This window comes from Ambystoma mexicanum, chromosome 5p (genome assembly GCF_040938575.1).
Source record: "Ambystoma mexicanum isolate Mex_15411 chromosome 5p, UKY_AmexF1_1, whole genome shotgun sequence".
In the NCBI taxonomy this organism is placed as follows: Eukaryota; Metazoa; Chordata; class Amphibia; order Caudata; family Ambystomatidae; genus Ambystoma; species Ambystoma mexicanum.
The window spans coordinates 323,986,217-324,010,013 of NC_090930.1; the positions used below are offsets into that span (position 1 = coordinate 323,986,217).

Consider the following 23,797-nt stretch of genomic DNA (forward strand, 5'->3'; position numbering starts at 1 on the left):
GCCTACTGGACCTTTATCCTCCTCTGCACAGGCTCCCTTGCCTGCTGTGCCTTGCTCCTCCTCTGCACAGGCTCCCTTGCCTGCTGTGCCTTCCCCATCCTCCGCACAGGCTCCCTTGCCTACTGTGCCCTCCTCCTCCTCTGCAGAAGCTCCCTTGCCTACTCTGACCCACTCCTCCTCCTCTGCACAGGCTCCCTCTCCTTTCCTCACTGTCCCTGTTGGCCTGGCCTCCTCCGCCACCGGCCACTATCCCTCTGGCTCTTCTGCCACCCTCGGGGGGACACTGTCCCCTGCGCGACCCCTGCGCGCGGAAGACATTCAATAATGACAAGCTGCTCCATATTGTCACGCTTAAATCGCGCTCTGCTGTCAAATACTCGTCTGACATCTACAACCTCCTTGAACTCATGGATCTTGTTTTGCTAACCATCACAGAGACATGGTTCAAGGACAGCTCTGTCACCAGCTCTGACACACTCCTCTCGGAAGGATACAAGATCCTCTCTGTGCCCAGGCTCAATGGGACAGGAGGGGGAGTGGCCCTCGTCGTCCCAGAATGGATACCTGTGTCCATCAACCCTACTCAGGCCTATTCCTCCTTTGAGTGCCTAGTCTGCAGGCTCTTACTCTCTCCCAAATCTTCTCTCCTTATGGCCACCTTCTATCAGCCACCAGGACAGTCCACTCTCTTCCTCTCGGAATGGGCTGACCTGGCCTTCTCTCTACTTTCCTCCTCCTCTCAACTTCTGCTGGGTGATCTCAACATCCATCCGGGCTCTCCTGACTCCACAGGACCCTTCCTCAACCTATGCAATTCTCTTTCCTTCTATATCTTACCCTCTGGCTCCACGCACACAGCTGGCTACACTTTGAATGCGTTTATCTCTACCAACATCCCTCTCACTACCTCTCTCTCCAGGACGGACCACTCTCTTCTCTCATCACCCTTGAAGCTCTCCTCTCCTCTTGCATCGGCACACCCAGCACGGCCACTCAGTCTCAAAGTCACCAGCCCCATGAAAAGAGTGACTGCAGCTGCTTTTGCCTCCACCTACTCTCTGCCTCCTGCCTCCTACTCCTGCGGCTGACTCCCACCCCGACACAGCCCTCACTAACAATCTCTATATCTAACACCGTTGGTACTCTTGCCCCTCTCATGAGGGTCTGACTGAAGCCTTCCAAAAAGTGCAACTCTTGGTACGAGTCTGATTCGGCTACCCTTAAACGCAAATTTAGGGCAGCTGAGTGGAAATGGAACTCGTCAGGCTGACCCTCTGACAAACTGGCCTGCCGCCTCCTTCAAAGGCAATATCGACTCTGCATCCACACCAAGAAAAGAGTCTTTATTGAAGCCTGCATGTCCACAGCATCAAACAACATGGCCACACTTTTCAAAGTCTGTAAGGAACTGGCCAATCCTGCAGCAGCCTCCCAGTAACTTTGCTCAGCCCTGGCTGCATACTTCACAGCAAAAACCCAAGACATCCTTTCCTCTCTCTCATCCATACCACCTCATTCATCAACACCTCTGGAGCTTCCCTTGGCCCTTCACCACTTCTCTTTTTTCTCATTCCCATCACACCTGATGTGGTCGCCAGACAAATCCGGTCTATGAAGGCTTCATCCAAACAGGTGGACCTCAGCCCCTCCAAAAACATTAAGGACAACATTGACTCTCTCACTCCAGCCTTGGCTGATCTCTGCAATCTCTCTTTTGCCACTGCAGTTTTCCCAACTTCTTTTAAGCATTCTCTTGTTCATCCTCTACTTAAGAAACCCTCTGCCAACCCCTCTGGAAAACTACCACCCTATCTCTATCACCCCTTTCCTGGGCAAACCCATGGAGAAGCTGGCTATCCCTCAGCTCACCCCCCAAACGGAAACTGCTGGTTGCTTCTAAGAGCATCAGTCTGGCTTTAGAGCATCCAGAGGCACGGAAACTCTTATTCAGAACACCTGTGAAGACCTGCTCTCAAATATCAACACTAACACTCCCTTTGTCCTCATTCTTCTTGACCTCTCCTCTGCCTTTGACACGGTAAACCACAACAACCTGATCGCATGTCTGCATGACACCCTGGGAATCATAGATCAGGCTCTGGCATGATTTACCTCCTTCATTTACGACCACCCATTCCACGTGGAACTTGGGTCCTTTTTCTCTACTATCCTTCTTTCAATCTGTGGTGTTCCCCAGGGTTCTAACCTATCCCCCTGGTTCTTCAATGTCTACATGGCTGCCCTTGCATGTTTGATTGCCACTTTCCTCTCTAACTTCCAGTGTTATGAGGATGACACACAATTCTCCTTCAGGATACCCTCCACCACCTCCTCTACCTCGCTCATATTTGACTGTCCGCAATTCAGTCATTGTGTGCTGCAAATGACCTCTGCCTCAGTGCCAGTAAGACTGAGATTGTTCTCCCGCTTTCCCACTATCACTCTGGCTGGCCTCCCTTGGTCCTGCACCTGCACCCACCTGCAAGGCAAAAAACATTGGGGTCATCTTTGACTCCACTCTCTCCTTCTCCACTCACATTTCAGACATCTCTAAAAAGTCCAACTACCAGCTACATCTCATCAGAGGTACTCTTCCTTTTCTCATCTTCCCCCAGCAGCTCACTTTCTCCAGAGCCCTGGTTCTCTCAAAGCTGGACTACTGCAACAGCCTCTTTCTCAACCTCCCTGCCTCTGCGGCCTCTGCAACTCATCCAGAGCAGAGCCACAAGAATTATACTTGGCCTCAAGCCCAGCAACCGCATCTCTCCAGTGCTGAAATCTCTCCACTGGCTCCCCGTGACTGCAAGTTCAAGCCCCTCTGCATTGTCCACAAGGCTTTCTGGGGCCTGAGACCTATTTATCTGCAAAGTTGCCTACGTAAATACTGTCCTTCCTGAGCCCTCTGTTCATCTACCTCCAACCTTCTGCAAGTGAGCTGGTTCTCCAAGTAGAGATTTGGAGGGAGATCTTTATCCTCTGCACGGGCTTCCCTCTGGAATAGCCTCCCTGCCGCACTCAGTCTTGAGCCTGATCTACTCTACTCTACTCTGTTAACCTTTCTCTCTGCTCTATCCATCTCTTCCTCCTTTTCTGCGCAGCCTGCCTGGTGTACCTCAGAGTCTTACAGGTCCCCAGCACCCTTGCCAGTCCTCTCACACTTGCCTCCGGGCCTTGCACTTGCCTCATCATTACTGCACTTGATCAATGACCCATGAGAGTGGCATCTCTCAGCACTTAACCCAGCTTCTGATTGACTGAGCACACGTGGTCCCCTGGCAGTCATCTGGATGTGTGAGCACTTCCAGATGTTCCTCCTGGGAAAACCATTCACAGTGGTGACCGACCGACCATCAGGCATTGGTCACAACCTACGAAAACCTGCAATGCAAAATGCCTCTGAGGATTGAACAATGGGGACTAAGACTGCAAGATTTCAATTTTGCCATCATGCACGAGCTGGGCAAGGAATACAATCCAACAGATTTCATGTCAAGGCAACCACATGTGAAACACTATCATGATTCCTCCATGGAGGAGGAATATGTAAACTTCCTCATTCAGTGGGGACCACCAAAGCCACTCGCGATGAGCAAGGGGAGAGACCACACCATGAGGGATCGGATGTTGTAGAAAGTGAAAGAACTAATTATGTCGCAAAGATGGAGAGATATTGAGTTAGAACACACACAAAAAGACCAAGAGGTTATGCAACAAGAAATGCTGAGTGGTCAGTCACTGCAGAGGGTTTTGTGATGCGTGGAAGTTGGATTGTTATACCCACAGACCTCCCATGAGGGCATTGTTGGTACAGATGATCTCATCCACAACAGTCAGCATGTTCATCCCTGAATTGGACATCATATTCTCAGCATGGGGCATTCCTGAGATGCTCAAGTCAGACAACGGGCCCCCGTTCAGACGTGGGGAGTTTACCTGATACATGAGCCACATTGTCATACGTCATAGAAAAATGACACCCCTGTGGCCACAAGACAACAGGATGATAGAAAGGTTTATGGGAAGTTTGAAAAGGTACTGCAACAGAATGCAATGAGTCAGAGGTCGCTGAACCAGGCTCTGTGCAGAAGGCTCTGGGATTATTGGAACTCACCACATGGAACAACTAGAAAGTGCCCGTTGGAACTGGTGTTTCTGAGATAAGTGAAGATGAGATTGCCCCACCACGGAGACTTATGAGAAACAGACCTCAAGGCACTCCAGAATGAGGACGCTACAAAGAAACAGGAGATGAAAAAGTATGCTGATGAGAGGAGGGGAGCGAAGTGGTCGACACGGCAAACGGGTGACAAGGTTCTCGTGTGTTGGAAGTAAGAACAGAAGTCAAAGTCCAGATTTGATCCTGCATGATCACGCAGATCAAAGGGTCTAGGGTGACTGCCCAGTCCCCAAGGCGAATGATCACGTGAAACAATTCTGACTTTACCGAACGGGGGAGAAAGAGTGCAAGGATGAGGAGAGTGCTGTGGAAGGTGTTCAAGTGAGGTCAAGGAAGGAGAATGTGGCCTCGCCAGAGATGGAGCAGCCTGTGGAGGTGTCGATGAGGACCAAGTGGTCCATCACAAGGACCATAAGATTTATCAAAGAGATGTGAAGCCACCTGTGAGTAATGGGGTCCTGTTTGCCCGAGAGTGTGACTTTTTACAACAAACTTTAGGTAAACAGTGGGGTGCATTTCTGGGGAATATTTGAGAGAGAACATTACTTTCAAAGAATGTTAGGCAAGTAACATTGAAAAATAAATGCCAACTACATGGCGATTAAGTTGCCCCATTAGCCTAGAAAACTTGGCCACATGATCTGACAATCCAGAGACATTGCCCTACAGTCCAGTGGCAGTCGCCCTGACTGTGATGTTCCAAAGAATGACAGTGGAGGGTCAGATTGCCAGTCATGGAAGGGAGATGAAAAGTGTGAGAGTGGCCATGCTGAACTGCAGATTCTAACTGCTGTTGTCCCGACTGTTCCATGCACTGGTCACCTGGCTACCCTCTGAACTCGGGCTCAGGCTCCTACATGTCCAGTTCCCTTTAAATTGCCTCCAGGCTCCCCCAGCACTTATGGTCTGTATCTGCAACTCTACAGTCCCTTCTCTGTGCACTTTTGAACCACTCGCTGGCTGCACTTATTGAGTTACCTGCACTTCTACCCCCCTCGGCACTTCTCCCCTTCCACTTCCCTAAACTTGCACAATGTGAATGACAAAAGGCCTAGTAAGATCGTTGTTTTGTCCTCCCCCAGTTTCCCCTTGTCATGTCACACCTAGAAACACTTGTGTAAAGGCGCATTATAAATGCCATATCATATCATAACTGGACTGTGGTGGCACTACCTGTAGTTTCATTTTCTGTAATGTCACTTCTGATGATGCCAATGCAAATGCATATTGGGGACTTGTATTTTGCCACAAAGGACACAGAAACCGTGCAATCATATTATGTCACAATGTATTCACTGTCCTGAGAATGATATGCTGTTTCCAAATGTGTCCATGAGGATCTTGGTCACATCTCTGTTTGCTCTTGCTTCCTGTCTCTCTCAGTCTTGCTTGTATCCCAGCCCTGACAAGCACCTTGGACTCAATTAAAAATAGCCACAAAAATGCCACCAAAATTACAATTCTGTCTCTCGAAATATCATTTTCTAAGCTTCAAAATGTCCTATTCCATGGAGAAATATACTAAAGGGAGATGCTTATGGGTAATATCATGTACATCAAGTTGTCACCAGTGAAGTAAATCTGTCCATGATTTCACAACAGAGAAATAAAGCTAGGCTGCAGGATAAGTCCAGCTTGTCTCAATAAACATTTAATTGGGTTACATGAAGCCAAGAGAGCTCTGCTTTTGGGTCCTATGTCCTGATCGTTCAAATGTTTCACCAGGGTTCAATACGTGAAACATGGGGCTTCCCTTTCGAATCAGCACCCTTGTGAATGCCCCCCACCACGTCAGTTGCAGTTTCAATGTATCTATTTATTTAACCATTAATTGAGCACATTTTTTGAGAACATTCACATAATTTGCTACACAAGGCATTACATCAATTCAACATAAGAATAGCAGCATTGTCTAAATAGTATCAACATAGGTATTTTTATAACAAGCTTGTCATGCTTTGCAAATAGGCTCAATTTGAATGCATAATGACCACCTAGATAAACCTACTAGTCAGTGGGCCTGATTCATGGAAGTGTTTTATAATGGGGAAATCCCATAGGAAAACGTTTCATGAATCAGGCGCTGTATGTTTTCAACATCGAACAGATATTCACCTTTCAAAATATCAATTTTAGGGGGAGAACTAAGACACGCACACGTTTAATAGTAAAAAAAAAGCTTAGAGTTTAGCTACTACAAATCAAGAAACAGATGCACTTACGATTTCTGTGGAACTGGCTTTGTTATTGATTTGCTGGTAGCTTCACATCGCTCTGGAAAAACAATTTCACCCGTCAAAAGATTGTGTTATATTGAATGTGCCCGAGGCTGGTAGATTTTCTAATTATGCCCGGTACCCAACGTGCCACAATGCATAACATGGAATAAACATTTTAAGTGATGTAATTTAGGAAAATTAATTGTTCATCTCATGTTTCATTGATGTTAAGGAGGTACACATTATTAGGAATATAATACACCATAATGACCTACTTTGCAAATTGTATCCTGAGTTCACGTGTTGGGGTTCCTACAATGAAGGGAGAAAAAAACAATTTAGTTTTTGCGAAAAACAATGGCAACACATATACTTTTATTTGCGATACCCAACACCTCACCGACTGGTCTGACACCCAAGACCAAATGCTTAACTTCATCATAAAACTATCTCCCAACTAGGACTGTCCACAGAAATGACTCCGTGCTACATAACCAAAAGCTGCTGCATTCCTGGGGACACCATTCCTGATCCACCCTCCCAAAAGATTTCAGAGGCTGCCGAACCACACCGTGGAACACTTTACAGAACCCCAAAGATAAATACAGAAATGCCACGGGAATTTAGGACCTGATTCAAAAGCATTGCAAATATGAGGACGATGGTCGTGGTGATAATACAAGTTTCCTCAGGCAGGGATGAAATGAAGGCTTAGACAAATGTGTAGGACACACTGTGAACACAATAATATGTCCTACACATCTTTGGCTACAATTATAAGAATTAAATATCCAACTACATCTTCGCCTTCCAGAAAAACTGCAAACGCTAATTACTCATTCTTTCATGAGGAGTAGTGAGAAGGTTGGGCTCATTTTAGGAAGCACAAATATCACATGTTGGGTGTCCTGACCCACATTTCAGCTATCATGCTGCAACATTTGGTGCTGTGGGCTTAGAAAATCCAAGATGGCCAAAAAGCCCACATGTGCGCCAGAATCCAGGAGAACCACGCAGTTTGTGCGTACACCAAAATGGCTGCCTAACTTGCCACCCACCAGTGCGAGCATGATGGGCCAGGGTGCCATGAGTGGAATGGGTGCCAAAGGTAAAACAGCAGCGGCTGTTAGCTCAAAAACGCTTTAAAATTACCTTTGGTTTCTCTGAATGCCAGCTCAAAATGCCTATTTTCAAACATTGCAACACATCCAAAAATCTCACTGAACACCAGCAGACATCTGGCAGAATGAAGTATGTGTGCATACAAAATCTGGGAAGATGAAGAGCCCAAAACAATGTTCATAACAAAACTGGCTGAGCTATGCATGTCAGCAGCCTAACAGAAACTGGATTAAAACCACCAAAATCGAAATGTTTAAATTAACTGAGTGACCTACTTTTGAGTGTCACATAGTTTGTAACTGTTAAAATGTCATAGTTTTGAACTTAGAATCAGCATTCTAGCTGCATATGTAAAAATTGTATTGACTTAAACTGGGGAACAAATAGTGACATTTTAGCTGAAACCTGGCTTAATGAAACTGAATTCTGCCTGACATCTACCCCGACAGGAGTTAAAACCTGCTCAGCCACTCTTCCCCTTACCAAAAGGAGTTGTCACCTCTCTGATTAGATTAGGGGTGGAGCAGATGGGGACTACAGGGAGGTGACCAAAAGCCCTTCCTTGACTCAGGCAAATGTTATATTGGGGGCATCGTAAAAGTGGCTTCCTCTTGGCAGAAACGGGGAGGGGCAGCCCCTCTGAGAACAGGCTGAGCTTAAAGAAAGTGGGCAAACTGGTTTCTCAACCATGTGACCTGGGAAGACACACCCCTGTTGGCCAGAATATGATTTTAAGAAAGATGTATAACTCATGGTGCGGACTTGTCAAAATTATCTAAATGATACCATAATTCTTGTGATTTTTCTGCCCACATTTTAAGAGGTTTTAGGACCCGGTGGTATGATCTGGGGGGTTTCTAGCGGAAAATAGGGTCTCACTCCAAATGTCTGCACGTTAAAAATCTGACACTTCATCAATTCATGTCCATACTCCTTGCGCACATGTGTGTAAATTTGGGTAAATGTCCGATATTGCAAAACCAGTTAAAAAGCGCAAAATGTTGTCATTTTTGAATGCATGCCCCCAGGAAGATCAGAGGCGGACAAGCATGGACCATAAGGAATATATAATGTGCACATGTAATTTCAACAAATTGTATATCTGGGAAGGATGTATTTGAATCAAATATAGATTTGTGGGCAAATTGACCAGGGGAGGATCCTCTGACCCATAAAACCTACAGCATCACTCTGACTCACATTTCCTTCCCCCCAATCATGGGAGAGGGGAGAATTGGGCCAATGACAAGTAGAGAGGGGCAGGCTTAGCTAGGCCCAGGCACACACCCATTTTCAAAACACATAAAAAGAGACTGCTGGGACAGGTAGAGACATTCAAATCCAGTTGCTGCGGAGCGTTTTGCCGGACCACACAACATCCAGAAGATACCAGTTCCAGACTGACTCCAGCTACGTACTCCAGAACCTAGAACTTATACTTTAGAACCTAAATCAGAGGCCTAAAACCACAAGCTGAGTTCTCTGCAGCAGGCCTCAAATCATTGCAAGCTACTCACAGCCGGGCGAGCTGCTTGAATCCCTTGCCAAGAACTTTTGCCAGGACCAGTGCAGAGATCCAGGAGCCATGCAGAGACCGCTGTATCCGGACAGACCAGACCAGTGCCAGACCCGACCAGACCAGACCGTGCAGAACCGCAGACCCAGAGACCAGATCGCTGTGAAGTGCCGCTAGCCTGATTGATCAGATCCGTGACAAGACCCAGTCCTTCCAAATATATTGTGAGTACTTAGGTCAGATTGTGACAGAAATAAGCTCTTAGTTTAAAATAATCTAATCCAAACTATTTTAATCTAACCAGAACTGCCTCCTAGAAGTTGTCACTTGTCATTTTGTAAAGCTGCACCACTGTCACTTGTCAATTCTGCAGCTGCATAGCTGCCACTTGTCAATTTGAGTTACTTTAAATCTGAAAAACGACCTTTACAAAATCGTTAATATCTCTGGAACCGTTTGGGCTACGAACATGGTTTAACTTTCCTCTGAAAGCTTAGAATATATGCTTTCCAACGGACCTAGAACCGACTTGCTACTCCTTATCCTGTTTCCGTAATCACGATTCACGCACTCGCGAATTTTAAAAATCCAGCCACGTGTAACCATCAGCAGTCATTTCTTTCCTTGCTAAAAATTCGTTTGCCTCTTAATCACCATCTCTGAATCATTGCTAAAGTGAGCCTGCACTCATCCCAAGTATCTCTCACTCACCCTGAACCTCCTAAAGGGAATTAAAATCATTTTCAGCATATTTCTCACTTCATTGCCACCACATTCAAAGCACTTGGGCCTGTGTTTTAAAACTCATACCGGTTTTCTGTAAGCTTGCTGAGGGGGAACTGAATTTCGTATTGTATTTGATTACATTCCTGAGAACTGTGTGCTCCTCTTTCCATCTACTTCCATGTCTTACATTGCATAGGGGAGGGGGTGAATTGCCAGAGAAAAAGTGATTATATTATCTTTTGCTAAAATCATCTCAAGTATTTCTGTACTGCATTTTATTCCTCATTGCTTTTCCCTTGAAATCATAAAAGTATTTTTGCTACTTTATCCATCCTATACTAACTCCTCATTGATTATAAAGAAGTGTGCTAGTGTCAGATTACCCATTGTTGATTAACATTATATTTATAAGGGCGATATCGATTATTAATTTATTATAAAAGCATGGTATCTATATTTTGTTTTATTTCTCAAATAAACCTTTTAAACTTGCAAAACAGAACTACTTCTTGGTTCAGTGGGGTCAGGGGGATTCTAAGAGAGGGGTGTTATATAGGGGTAGTCATCCAGAACTCATGAACTGGACATAAAGATATATCAATAAGGGTTTCCATTCAATCTCCCAGACTAGGCATTGCCTTAGCTGTAGTGTTGAATTGAATCTTCTTACACACAAGTATTGCAAAAAAGGTTTTAGAACTATAACAGATACTACAGAGAAAGAGATGTGCCCTGGACAAACAACTTTCTGTAGCCTAGGAAGTAATTGCAGCTACTGAAATGTGAGCTTGTACCTGAAGGCACACAGTGCAACCCATGCAGATTCTCAAAGAATCCTGTTCGAATGCTGAGTAATATGTGCTTGCCACAAATCCCAAGGAACAGCCCCTCCCGCACAAACTGCACATAGGTAAGGGAACATGTCACTTATACAGATTCTGCTGAAAATGGTGGTAGGCAGCTGAGTAAATGAAACAAATTGAAAGGATGGCAGCCAAAAACTAGAGAATAACAACAATCCAAATGACAAAATAACCACTGCACCTCTTTGGAAGGGAAAACAAGATTTATTGCATAAAAAAGGTTGTCAGCTGGTCCCATAGAAGCAAACTGACACAGAGCTCATCTTATCTCAAGATGTTACAACTTATATAGCAGTAAAAATGCAAACTAACAAATACTATGCATAATAATGAGTACAACATAATCCCACCACTGTCATTGTTTACCGCCTATAAAATATGCTACTTCCCCCCTATATTCCCTTGACTGAATATCCACATCTAAACTACCCCCATCCCTATATCATCACTATCAAACCCAGGTATATGATTGGTAAATTCTTATCAATAGGTTTGTACATTTGGGACCATCACGTGATGTTCACCCTCCTTTTGTAATCAAAGTACCTTAGCGAGGCCAACCCTGCTTTTGATGAAACAAAAGGCTTCCTCATTAACCCAGAAGCCATGGCACACACTCATGAGCTGCACCCTCGACCATTTACTTAAGTTATTGGCATCACCTCTGCCCCTCCTGTCCCGAATGACAAGACATCAAGAGATAGCTCTCCCCTTATCTACTCCCAACACAAGGTGCCCTGGAATGAGGTGACTAGGGCATCACTCTTGAGTCTGAATTTTGAGGATTTGTTTGCTTAAGTTGTGTGTCTAGGAGTAATTCATATGGGGTGTCTGCCTAGGGGGAGGGCAGTAGTGTTCTAAATCTTTGCCTGGCTCATTGGCATCACAGAGCCTCGTGCCCGATTCTCATGAATTTCTCCTTCAAAGGGTGCATCCCTTCCTGCTCTTTTACCAACAAGCATTCCATTCCCATCATGTTGAGGCCCCACAGCTGGATACAATTAGTGTGTATCTACACCCCATGGTTGCCTCTGACCTTGGCTTCTCTCCTGGGGAACGAGAAAATTGATTTGTTTTTGGAGCTGAACCAACAGAGCCTCAGCTCCACACCAAGGCCTAGATTTGAGTCTGTTCATCGTGTGCTAGGCATTAACATCCAAAATGTATTTACTCCTGTCACTTTTACCACACACCTCACTTCTAACACACTACCTTACTGACTCCAGCTGCAACCTACGCCTGCTCTTTTCCCATATTGCACATCAATACATACTAATAGTACAACTAAACACCAGGCCTATAATGCTACCTTATAAATAACCTCTGAAATCGCAACATTAATACATTTTCTTCACTTTGTGTGTTTCTATATGTGAGTAGCTAAATGTATCAGACCTAATTAAACAATGTATACACTGCCTGCAGCACACCCTTCACTCTGCTCCCACGAGGTCGGAACATGGGTTCATAGTTGTGTCTGACATTTGCATTTCCTATTCCTGGTCACTCCACTAGCCACTTCCAATTTCTAAATGGAAATTGGGAGTCATTGGAGAACAGTCAATTCCTGCCTATCTAGTTGCACTTATGCACTTGTGTGCATAACATGCATGCTGTGTTATATGCTCATATGCAATGTAAGTGCATTGGTTCACATAACCTTTTGTGAATTCGGTACAATTTGCACAAAGCTTTGTTAATCGGGCACACTATTTAGTAGAAGACATGCTTGTTTTCATGGAAAACATTGCCCCATCCACCATGTATATTGCAGTGTCTGTTGAGTGGACAAAAAGAGCAATTGGCATTAGTGCATGAAATCCCTCGCCTCACATTTCTAGAGGCTTACAGGAATTGGTAATTGCAGTATACCTACTTGACAGCATTATTAACACTTGTAAAATGTCTCGCTATTATAAAAGTGGCATAAAGCTAATTGTCTTTTTCAAACCAAATCAAGTGATTATGGTTTTCATTGAATAATTCAGACTTCCCATGTGAGCGTTCTCTCTAGCTGCATTTACCGCAAATGATATTACAAAGTTTGGCTTAAAATTACAAGAGTTGGGCCACATGGGATTACCTTCAAGTCCTTCCAAAGTCCTAGTCCTTCCGAATCGTGACTTTATCCAAGTGTACCTAACAAATCCCATACCAAGAACATTTCAAGGTTTATTGAAGTAACCCAAAAATATGAGAAAGTGAAGCAACTGAACCCGGTTTCTACAGGCAAGGATGGACCGAATTTTGGAAAATGTGGAATAAAAAGAATTATAAAAAGGTCACCAGTGAAGATTCTTCTTTGAAAAGCTGTTAATAAAAATGCGAACTGAACATAATAATGCTAAAAGAAAATAACTGCTTTCAGGGAACTAATTTCTACGCCTCATTTTGAAGCCTGTCGGCTTGATTGAACATGGGATTGTAGAGAGCCCCTTAAACAACCAAGACAAGTCAATTCATAATAACAGCTGCACCAGTAGGTATAATCAGTAACGTGTTCAGCAATATAGATGGCATCAGAATAACATTTCTACTAAAAATAAAGCAGACGTCTCTACTAGAAAACCATTTGAAACTAACTGGAATTTCCTAAAAGTACCTCAGTCATGGGGTTCAGTGAAGCCCTCGGATATCTTTGAATGACAGACCTGTTGGCAAGTTCTCAAACTATATATTTATATGGGTTGTCATTGCAGGCACAGCCGCCCCACCCATAGCACACATTGCAAGTGCCTCCCAAATCATCATCCTCCAGAAGGAGAGAGAGGGCAGCGGCACGAATATCATTCTCTCTGCCAAGTTTCTCAACACATAGAATTCTGCTAATATGTTGCAGGACCTGCAAGACGTGATGTCATCACTCTGAAAGACCTTGAATTTATGTGCAACGGTTGTTCTGTCAGAAATGTGCTGTTCCTTTATTCAAAAGTGAACGTGGCATCATAATTCAGGGTTGCTGATAAACGAATTCCAAAATGAAATGTACACAATTGTACTTTCGCTGGCAGATGGATGTTCTCAACAATGTAGGTTCTTCATTTAGATAAACTTCTCATGAGAAGTATATTTATGTGAAGAACCTATAATAGCACATTTTTTAATGTTTTGAATTTCATTATGATTATGAATAAGTGAATGTGTTGATGCACACTTGGGGTCCTTCCAACTTCCTGGGCTTAATAACCTAGGACCCATTACTATACAATTATTGCTATACCTCAATATGCAGGTGAGGATTGTTGGCAAAACAGATTTAAGCACATTTGTTACAAACAATGTACTAAACACTCTTTTAACGAAACTAAGTGGTGCCCGCTCGGCCAGGTTCTTCTCACTGTGCAACTAGTGGGCATTAGATCAAAGAGTGCATTTAATGTAGACCCATACATTGATCAAATACATCCTACAAGTCCTCTGCCTCATGAACAGAGTTATTGGAAGAATGCTCTTGCATAGATTAGGTCAGGCTGAGAGATACCTATGGCCAAGGTCCCTACGATTGTCTGGCTCCCTCTGGATGATGAGCTAACGTTATGAAAACATGTAGCATGGTTGAAAGACTCTTCAAATAGCAAGCTTTACCTCTGGAATGCCATTACCACCTTTTCACTTTTAAACTAGCCTGGATCTGATTGTTTCCAATTATCTGAGTTTCATTTGGAATGGATCTTATTAAATGTTTTTCTCACTGTTGATTGTTTACCATATGCAGTTCCAATTTTTGGCCTTGGGTACCGTGCATTATGGTACTGCGTGTACCCTGCCTTTATCGTGCTCTTCTCCCATGCCTGTTGCTTTGCACTTAATCACCCTGAATGTTTCCAAATCCTGTGGATGACTGGTCTCCCCTCTCCCCCGCTCCTTGCATCGGGCGTGCTATGAAGTGACTGTGCTCATGGCTACTGCCGAATTACTTTGAAACTATTGCTAAGGATAGGAGCACTGCCTAAGTAAGGTGATGTAATATGAGTTTATACTGTGTGAGTAGCCACTGTAGTTGGCTCTGGGACTGAGACTAGTCCTGTGGATACATATTATTCCTACAAGAGTGATTTTCTAAACCTCAGCCTGTGAATGAGAAGGAAGCGTTTCCGTGGGGGAGAGTTAGGAGCAGAGGGCAAGTGCTTTACAGATACATAAGCAAATAAAAATGTTAAGCACTTATGGGAAAAAGCAAGTAGAAGTTCATGCATACCTACCTTGCATGGAAGAGCAAACTTGGTTTGTTCCGCCTTGCCAGGGGTGTGGATAGCAGTTAGAGGGGGCGGCCAAGAATGAGTCATCTCCTAAAAGACAGGGGCATTTATTCTCATCAGTATGATGTATACAAATAAGAATTTAAGGATTATGTCTATGTCATACCTGTTTTCCAACGTTTATATTATTTACAACCAAAGATATGGCAAACATGACAATCATCAACCATTAGGGAAAAACACACATTTCCTTTCCCATCATGTTTCATCGTGAGTTTATATCACAGTTGAGAAGGTCTTTCTGATTCGGCAAGGCAAGAACAATGTCATATATAGTTCATGTCTCATTATATGAGTCTTTCAGGTATATCAAAGTTTCAGAACAATACTCCTGGTTCCATATCATATTTGCCAACATGTTACTATTTGTTTGAAGGGTGACAAACACTGTTTGAAAATGCTGCTGCACACCATTAAACTGTCCATAGAGATTCAGATTACTTTTCAAAATATGTTAGAAAACAAACATGGACCCACACAGTCCACGGTATAGTGCACATTTAAAAAGACCATAAAAGTCATTAAAATCTCACAGATTCAGGTATGAATCATACACTCCTTGAGCCCATGCCTCTTTTCCTTCATCACCCTACTGATTCTGACACTGCTTCCTTTCAATTGCGAGCTCACCCTACTGATTCTCCTCTTGATCCCATTCCTTCTTCAGTGATTCCTTCCATTCAATATTGTACCTGGCTTTTTAATCTGTCTCTACCCATGACTCACGTACCCTCATCCTTCAGACATTCAATAGTCATCCCTATACTGAAAAGAAAACAAAAACTCCTGGATCCTAGCCTGCTTGCCATCCTTCACCATATTTCTCTTCTTCCCTCTAGTTCCAAACTGCTTGAACGACCAGTCTATTCTCAAATCTTCTCTTACCCACATTTTCATTCTTTACTTCCCCTATACAATTTGATTGTTTCCCATCTCCCTCTACTAAGATGGCTCTTCTTAATTTTTCCAAACCTTTACTCCTGGCTAGTCATGTTAGGCTTTCTTCTATTGGCATTAATATTGGCCTATCTGTAGCTTTTGGTACATTAGATCATCATGTTCTTCTTTCCTCTCTTGCTCCTCTTGGTTTCTCTGGCTTCGTACGTCAATGGTTCTGTTCTTATCTATCCGGCATACTTACTCTGTCTCTTGGGCTGATCTAACTTTCTCTCCTCGGGCCCTTTAATATGGTGTTCCCCAAGGCTCTATTTTGGTCCTCTTCTAATCTCCGTCTATACCATTCGTCTTTCTGCTTGTAAATCCTCTTTCAACCTCTCCTCCCATTTCTATGCCGATGACTCAAAGATCTTGTTTTCTGTTTCCTCATTCTATGAATCCCTTCTCTCAAATTTATCTGATTGCCTTACTACTGTAAAATCCTGGATGCATTCCTATTATCTCCACCTCAATTCTTCAAAAACGGAAGTTCTCATTTATCTATACTCTTATATTTTTCTCCTATACCACCTACTGGCTTATCCTTCGCTCCTTCCCTCATTTCCTTTTCTACATTGGCTCACAATATTGTTGTTATCGACTTTCCTTCTGCATCGTTATCTCTAACATTGCCCGCTTTTGTTGTTTCCATCTCGACAACATGCACAGCCCTTCTCACACTACTAAATTACTTATTTCCTCTCTAATCTTTTCCTTCAGTTTGGTCAGCCTGCTTAATATTTTAGTCACCTTTATTGGGTCTACAACTCCGCTATTTGTCTTCGGATTTCTTTGTCCCCACTTCATCTATCACTTTTTGTCTTCTCTCTCTTTCTCTATTGCCCTTCAACTCGTCTTCTCTTCCATTTTCTTTTTGCTATTTATAATCATGACCTCCCCTTCTTATCCCTCCTTACTGCTTACTCTGTATTCTCTTTAAATCTCGTACTTGTCCCTAAATCCCCACATGCCCTTTCTCCCTTTTGGTCTATCTCCCTTTCCACCTGGAAGTGGAATTCCCTTCCTTTACTCAGTGATTCCTCTCCTTCCCTCCACATTTTCAGACCCAGTTAAAAACCCATTTGCTTTCATGTATTTCCACCAATTGATTAAGAGCATGTTAATTTCTTCTGATTACATTTGTATACATTTTAACGCATCATTTTCTGTACAGTGTGTTCTAATAACAACAGAAAAACACAATATAATACGATTCTTCTATCAATTACCCTTTTCAAAGTCAATGAATCATGCTTTTAATTGTTTGTGTTCTTCCACATCCATTTATTCCACAAGACCATTTCCAATTGTTAAGGGATAGTTGCAAAACATCATTATTTGCAATAACTCAAATGAATGTGGCTTGAAGTTCCCAGTATAAACCGACTAGTTAAGTTCCCATTAGAGGGTTGAGGAGAGCAACCAAATGAGACTTGATCTCCAACCACCAGGAATACAAACATGAGGGGTCTATAACTTCAGCCTCCCTCGACTAACCTACACCAAACTTTACTTTAGAAAATGTCTGAGAATATAAGAACAGTAAAGCTGATCATCAACGAAGAGGAAACAATGTTGTATTAGAGAACAATACCAAAAAAAGAAAATAACACATTTGGTATGTAACACATTTGGCATGTAGTCACAAGGTGCACAAACTTGCATACTGTTTTATTTTTTTGTTGCCATGCTGTACATTCTTTGTTTAAAAGATATTCATAGCCGGTCCGATAGTATATCTGTGCAGAGCCTGCTGATGCATGTTCGAATCCCGGCAGGGCCAAACTCAGCCTTTCATCCTTCCGAGGTAGATAAATGAGCACCACACACTGTGGGTGTGAGCAGCACTCAGATGCCCGAGGGTTCGTAGTGCTATATAAATGTTAAATAACTATTATTATTAAATTATAATAGCACAAAAAAATGCCCCCTTAGTCCAGCTGTACACATTGCGAGGCATGCATAGGGCAACGGTTTGACTGCGCTGGGTGTGGTAATGTAAAGGATATGCTGGGTTAAAGTAAGAAGTCTGAAGTGGACTCCACTACCAGGAGGCTCTTCCTTCCACTGCACGCATACCTTTCCAAATTCAGGACTGTACCCTTCGTTCACATTTCTCAAAAGTTTCTGAGAAACCATTAGCAACTTTTTCTTCAATTCTTAAACAATCTTATTCTGAATATGGTTTGTGGAAGGACACATGGCAATTATCACCATGTACCCGAGTTTGCGAACTGCTTAAACATCATAGGAAATTACTTAATGAAAAAACACAGTTTTCCAACATAATGGCAGTATGTTGTAACACGCGTGGCCTTTTCACTAAGCAACTAATACCATGGTCACCAAAGAAATATTGCCAGCATTACCTGTAAAAGATGGTTTAGTACAGATGGGCAACGCACTTGACATAAAAGGGCAAACCTGCCTGCCACAAATGTTCAAACATGTATCATGCTAATTGTGAAACAGCAACTCATCCCCCACATATGAACTCTTCCAGATGATGATGTTTTGAAGCAAGCACAATGTTTAATATATTGCTGCTCCTGCTGCCTGAGATGGTATGATGATGATGATGATGATGATGCAGAGGTCAGTCCCATCATTCACTACTGTTGCTTGGGTCTTCTTCAGCACTATGTAGCAGAGAGTCTGGGGTATGAGTGGATAGTTGGAATATTGAACACCAATTCAACACAGATTTCTGACAGCTAATAATTTCTGTGCCAAAAATACAAAATGCTAACAATTAGTAGAGACATGTGTGAGCTGCAGTGCCAAGACAAGGAACTTAACCATACTTCAGAAGAAAACAGTCTTGGGGGAAAATGTACCTTTATCCTTATGGTCTCACGAGCAGGAGGTAGAGGCAGTGGGAAATTACACTGCAGTGCTAGCTTGTATGTAGCAGTGTTTCTTCCCATAGGTATAAAATGTATACATATGGACATCAGATATGCTATTTAAATCTTATTACTGAATCTCCTTTTTAGAGGGCAAACTGACACTATGCAGATCTATGTTTGCTATGAATACAACAAAATAGACTTTGTAAATGCTACACCACAATTATCCAAACAGTGTGAATCTGATGAGAGGTGAAGGCTCTGTGAGATTTAATTATTTTGTGTTTTCATTTTTTTCGCTGTTAATGCTCAATGGACATTTGCAACCAAGAATGTTAGGAATGCAATTCTGTCTCTAAAAAGAGACATCCTTCTACATCCCCCAGACATCTTGATTGTTTACACTCCAAAGCAATATTACACTCGATGTCTCTCTTGCTCAAGGGAACAAAGAGATCAGACACTTGAATATGTATATTTTTCCCCAACCCCATCTTTTTCGGCAAAATGTTTAAAAGCGTTATTATTGCATTACAGCTTACACCGACTGGTTTGTGCTAATTTTAACAATGTTGTACTCTAATAAATGCCCAATATACACAACGCAAATGTTCTGTTCCCCAGATATGATAGCCACATATAGAGCATTTACCTTTTAGGAAATTGATGATTTATACCTTGAAACACAAAGAATACAACTCTCAGAATGACGAGGCAGATCACAGCACAACACAAGAAGACCAAGTGCCTGAGATACTGGCCTTCCTTCACCAAGACTTCATGTGTGCAGCAATACTTAGATGCAAAAAGAATTAGGCAGGAAATGTCATCATCTAAATGAATGGCAGTGTGGCAGTGGAAAAAATGGCAGTGAAAAGATGGCAAGCTTTGCAACTTTGCATAGCACTATCACAGTGGTGAAAAAGAAAAGCTTCATGAATCAGTCACTCATTAATCAACTCACCCATTTGCTACTAAAGTTATCATTACAATGTGGTTACGAATACTAATCTTAATACATATTATGTACAGATATTGTACAAGAAAATACACCAATGCAAGGTAAATAATGTAGTTATAAGCACTGTTATGGGATGTCATCAACAACGTATCAGGGATGTAGTGATATCATTTGAAACATGATCCATTTTAGAAGACGTGAGTCATGACAGTATATTTGAGGCGTGAGGTTCGGTAACTTTCAGTGCCTCGTGAATTTGAGTTGTTTGTAGGTTTTATATCTGTCTGAGAAAAAATCCTGGTATTTCAAAGGGTTTTGAACCAAGATAAGGCAGTTCTTTTGTTTTACTGCGCTTTAAATAACACTTTTTGCAGTGCATATTATATGTTTTATCCAAATAGGAGAAACAGCTGTGATTTAACTGCTACATTTCTTAAAGGAATTTCAAAGTTATTTTCTTGATGTTTGTTTCAATGGGGACATTTATTGTTTTATCATACACACTTTGGTGAGAATTGGCAAACTTTGCCAAAAAAAAGCCCACAACCTCTGCAAAAGCTTCTAATGAGATAGAGGTAGATAGGCAGGTTCCAACTGATTTTTCTTCCAGCCGAAATCTGCCTGAATTTCCTTAAATTTCCACACACGTTCAGGAAGTTTTAGCAAAAGATCATGCACGTTTCGGCTGATTCTTGGGAAAAATATAAACAAATGTGAAAGGGGGGTGGGGTGGGGTGTTAGCAAGAGGAATGTGCATCTAAAACTGCTATCTGAGTAGGACAGCGCAGCACACTCTGCAGTAAGGCATATTAGTAGACAGATGCAACTACTGTAGATATCTTTGTGTAACCTGCACATCCCCGGTTTCAGTCTTGGTAAGAACTCAGACTTTCGTCCATCTGAAGTTGATCAAATTAATCAAGTAGACGTGTCAGACAGGTAGAGTCAGTGACAGTTGTAGTCATGCAAAGGCATGATTTTCATCATTCAGAAGCTAACGCAATGAGTGTTACTGAGGTGTATAATATTACAATATAGGCAATTCATAGCAACCTGGTCCTCCGAAAAACATATAAGTCGGGGGAGAGTCAGTCGTGTATTTCATCCTGCTGAGTTTGCTTCCATGAGGCATGTTGTGGTAGTAGATTTAATAGCGGGGATAGTTCATGACTGCAGGTCAAAGACTTCAGAAAGGTAAGTAGGAAAGAGCCAGTCACATCTCAAGAATTCATGATGCAGAGTCTGAAATTCCTTAAAGGAATACCATTTAGTCAGGTAGGAATGTGAGGATATGAGCTCCTTACCAAGGGAACAACACATCACATATATCTGCAGTAAGACGCCTAAGGCCTGATTTACATAGTGTTTTTTTAATGGGATAAATCAGATCCCAAGACACAAAATCTTGGTTTGTGTAAGTGTTGCAATGCGCTACTGTATGTCAACATTTGAGCCAAATAAGATGTGCCCTCTTCTCAAGGTTACTTAGCTGCATACCTTCAGATTCCCTCTTTCATTCCCTTTGCCCATTTGCACAAATACAATATGGCATTTCTACCCATTTTAAGGTGCCCCATAACTTCAGAAATGGGATGCACATTGAAATGTGCACACCAACAAAATGTAACCCTGTCGTGCATTGAACTGCCTTGCACCTGTTTCACAGAGGCACAATGGAAGGACGATAAAGGGAAGAGTAATTTCTGATGTGTCCATACATGGATAGACATTTATATTTTTTCCACTTTTCCTGAAGATGAAATGCACTCGCAGCATCCTCATAGGTTCAGGATGCTCCTGGTACTAATACGTGCAATAGGTGAAAGTCACCTTTGTCAATACGGTGAACAACACATTTCTGTGATGCAAATAAAAATATGCATACTCTGCACATTTTGTATTTGCATACCTTTTATGCTTTTTAAAGCTGCAAAGAGTTAATTTGGCTTTCTATATTAACAAGTCACCCGTCATTTTGACCATTGCTTTCTTTGTGCATCCCTGGCAGGAAACCTATTTCATCAATGTTGTACTATGCATTGAACATGTAATGGCAGGAGGAGTTCTGACATTACAGTCAATCACCCCAACGTTTCCAGTAACATTTCATCAGCAATAATTGTCATGCGCTTAACCTGAATCCAGGAACGTCATTTCACCAAAATACCAGGGCTAGCGGAAGTGACATCACACAACCCTTGACCCCATGATGACATCACCGGAAGTGATGTCATTTGACCCCATCCCAAAGTGATATCGCGGGAAGCAATGGAACACGACCTTTCACCGATTGACAAAACAGGAATTTGCATCACATAGCATTGTACACTACGAAACATATGGTTACAATATCACTATAATGTGATGTACATTTCATACAAGAATGGATTGCCATATGTATTGTTAAGATCAGTGTGTATAGGCCCATATTACCAAATTACTGTGAATGCAAGCAGACGTCCATGACCAAATGCTAATGATGTGTTATTATATAGCACTTGCGCTTAAGCGCTTTATATAGAAAAAATATACACCCTATATCACCCAACCTGTGTCGGTACTCATTTATCGACCTCAGAAGGCTGAAAGGCTGAGTTGAGGCGTTTAAGAACAGACTAAATCAGTGACTCACCCCCTGAAGTGTGCCTGAAATAAAACTTTAATGAGTCTAGCAATTATTGTATAGAATTCCAGAAAGACACATTATTTGGTATTCCTATTCTTTCTGATTAAGGGTTAGTGCTGAAAGTGTTGGACTTGTGGCACTCAGGTTCTTATTTTTCTTCTTTTTTTTAAGGGGCCTGATCAAGAAAGTCAGCCACTCCTGAACCAAAAAGCCACATGGTGCTGGAAACAGTGCAGGAGCTTGCAATTTAAAAAAAAAAAAAATACACAAAAACGTTTTTTTTTTGCTTTTATTTTAGAGGTCGCAAGGGAGACCACAGAGGTTGCAAGTGAGGCTTCAGAGGTCGCAGTTGCAACCTTTGGCGACCACTAAATGACGTCCCTGCCTGAATCTCTTAAAAGGTCAGCCAAATCAATCCCCTGAATACTGTGAAAAATCATGATATTGGAGGTTGAACAATACCTATATAACTCAAGATGTGCTAAAGAGTTTTGCTGGCATTTATATTGTTCACTGCACCACAGATTATGCCAAGTTAAAGACAAACTGCCAAGTACTCGGTGCAACCTACAGCTGTAAAACCAAATAAAAATGCCCCTTATATGTATGGGTTTGCAAGAGAGAGCAGACACTCCTTGTAGATGAACTGACCAACAATGACATAGGTGAGGTCATGTTCTCTGCTCAGTAGCTCTGCCCCAGGTGATTCTTCACTGAACACAAGGGATCCCTCAATTCCTCAGTGAAGAATGTCTTCCCTTTCAAACACGGACATTTTAGAGGACCTCTTCAGTGTTAGAATACAAAAAAAATGTTTAGCCTGCCAACACAAAGAATAGATTTATTTTGTATTTATTACATAGGACTGCAGGAATAATTAAAGACACATGGAGGTGTATTAAGTTGAAGTAAGAGGGGGGCCCTAAAAATGCATCATTTTATTTTTAATTTCCACCTCTAACTCAAGGTTGCACCTGCGAGATGCAGGTAAGCGTCAGAATTACAATTAGAATGCTTTTGTTATTCAGACTTCAATATGCAAACCGAATTGTTTACGGAAAAGAATTTGTGTTTGTGAGAAATAGTGAGATACATTCTGGCAGGTTAATTTCATTTTTGTAGACAAGCTGTCTGCAATTGTGTAACATTTTGACAATCTCCCCTGCATGGCTGGTGACTACCTAAGCATTGATTTTATTTTAATTAAAAAATATATTGATTTCAAATGTGCCTGTTTCTTGCACCCAGATTTATAGGGGGGTGGTTGGGTTGTATGTCAGGGGATAGTAGATAGGGGTTGCCCGCCTGATGAAGTAGCCATACAATGATCAAAATATAGCTAACTGGCAATCTGAGACATGTCATTTAATATATTTCTAGAATGGTCAGACCAATGCTAGAAATACAAAAGTTATCATTTTTAGCTGGGACGTGGGTGCTCTAAAAAGCACAGTCCCATATAGCGCCCAAAATACATCATGTTTTTTTATTTATATTCTGGAGCCCAAAATGATATTCATATGTCATCTGAATTTTATAGGGG

The 23,797-nt window shown here is 42.2% G+C and overlaps 1 protein-coding gene across 3 annotated transcripts in view; it reads right to left on the reverse strand.

The window, feature by feature from the left end:
• AFF2 (ALF transcription elongation factor 2) overlaps positions 1–23,797 on the reverse strand; it is a 1,055,119-nt gene that overhangs the window by 491,347 nt on the left and 539,975 nt on the right. For 2 of the 3 annotated variants that reach the window (XM_069612762.1, XM_069612761.1), the window contains exons 5-7: positions 14,826–14,912; positions 6,672–6,708; positions 6,400–6,451 (exon numbers count right to left, since the gene is read on the reverse strand). In XM_069612762.1, the coding sequence (XP_069468863.1) occupies positions 6,400–6,451; positions 6,672–6,708; positions 14,826–14,912 (176 nt within the window). The remainder of the gene's footprint in view (positions 1–6,399; positions 6,452–6,671; positions 6,709–14,825; positions 14,913–23,797) is intronic. The other variant, XM_069612763.1, reaches the window with a different exon arrangement.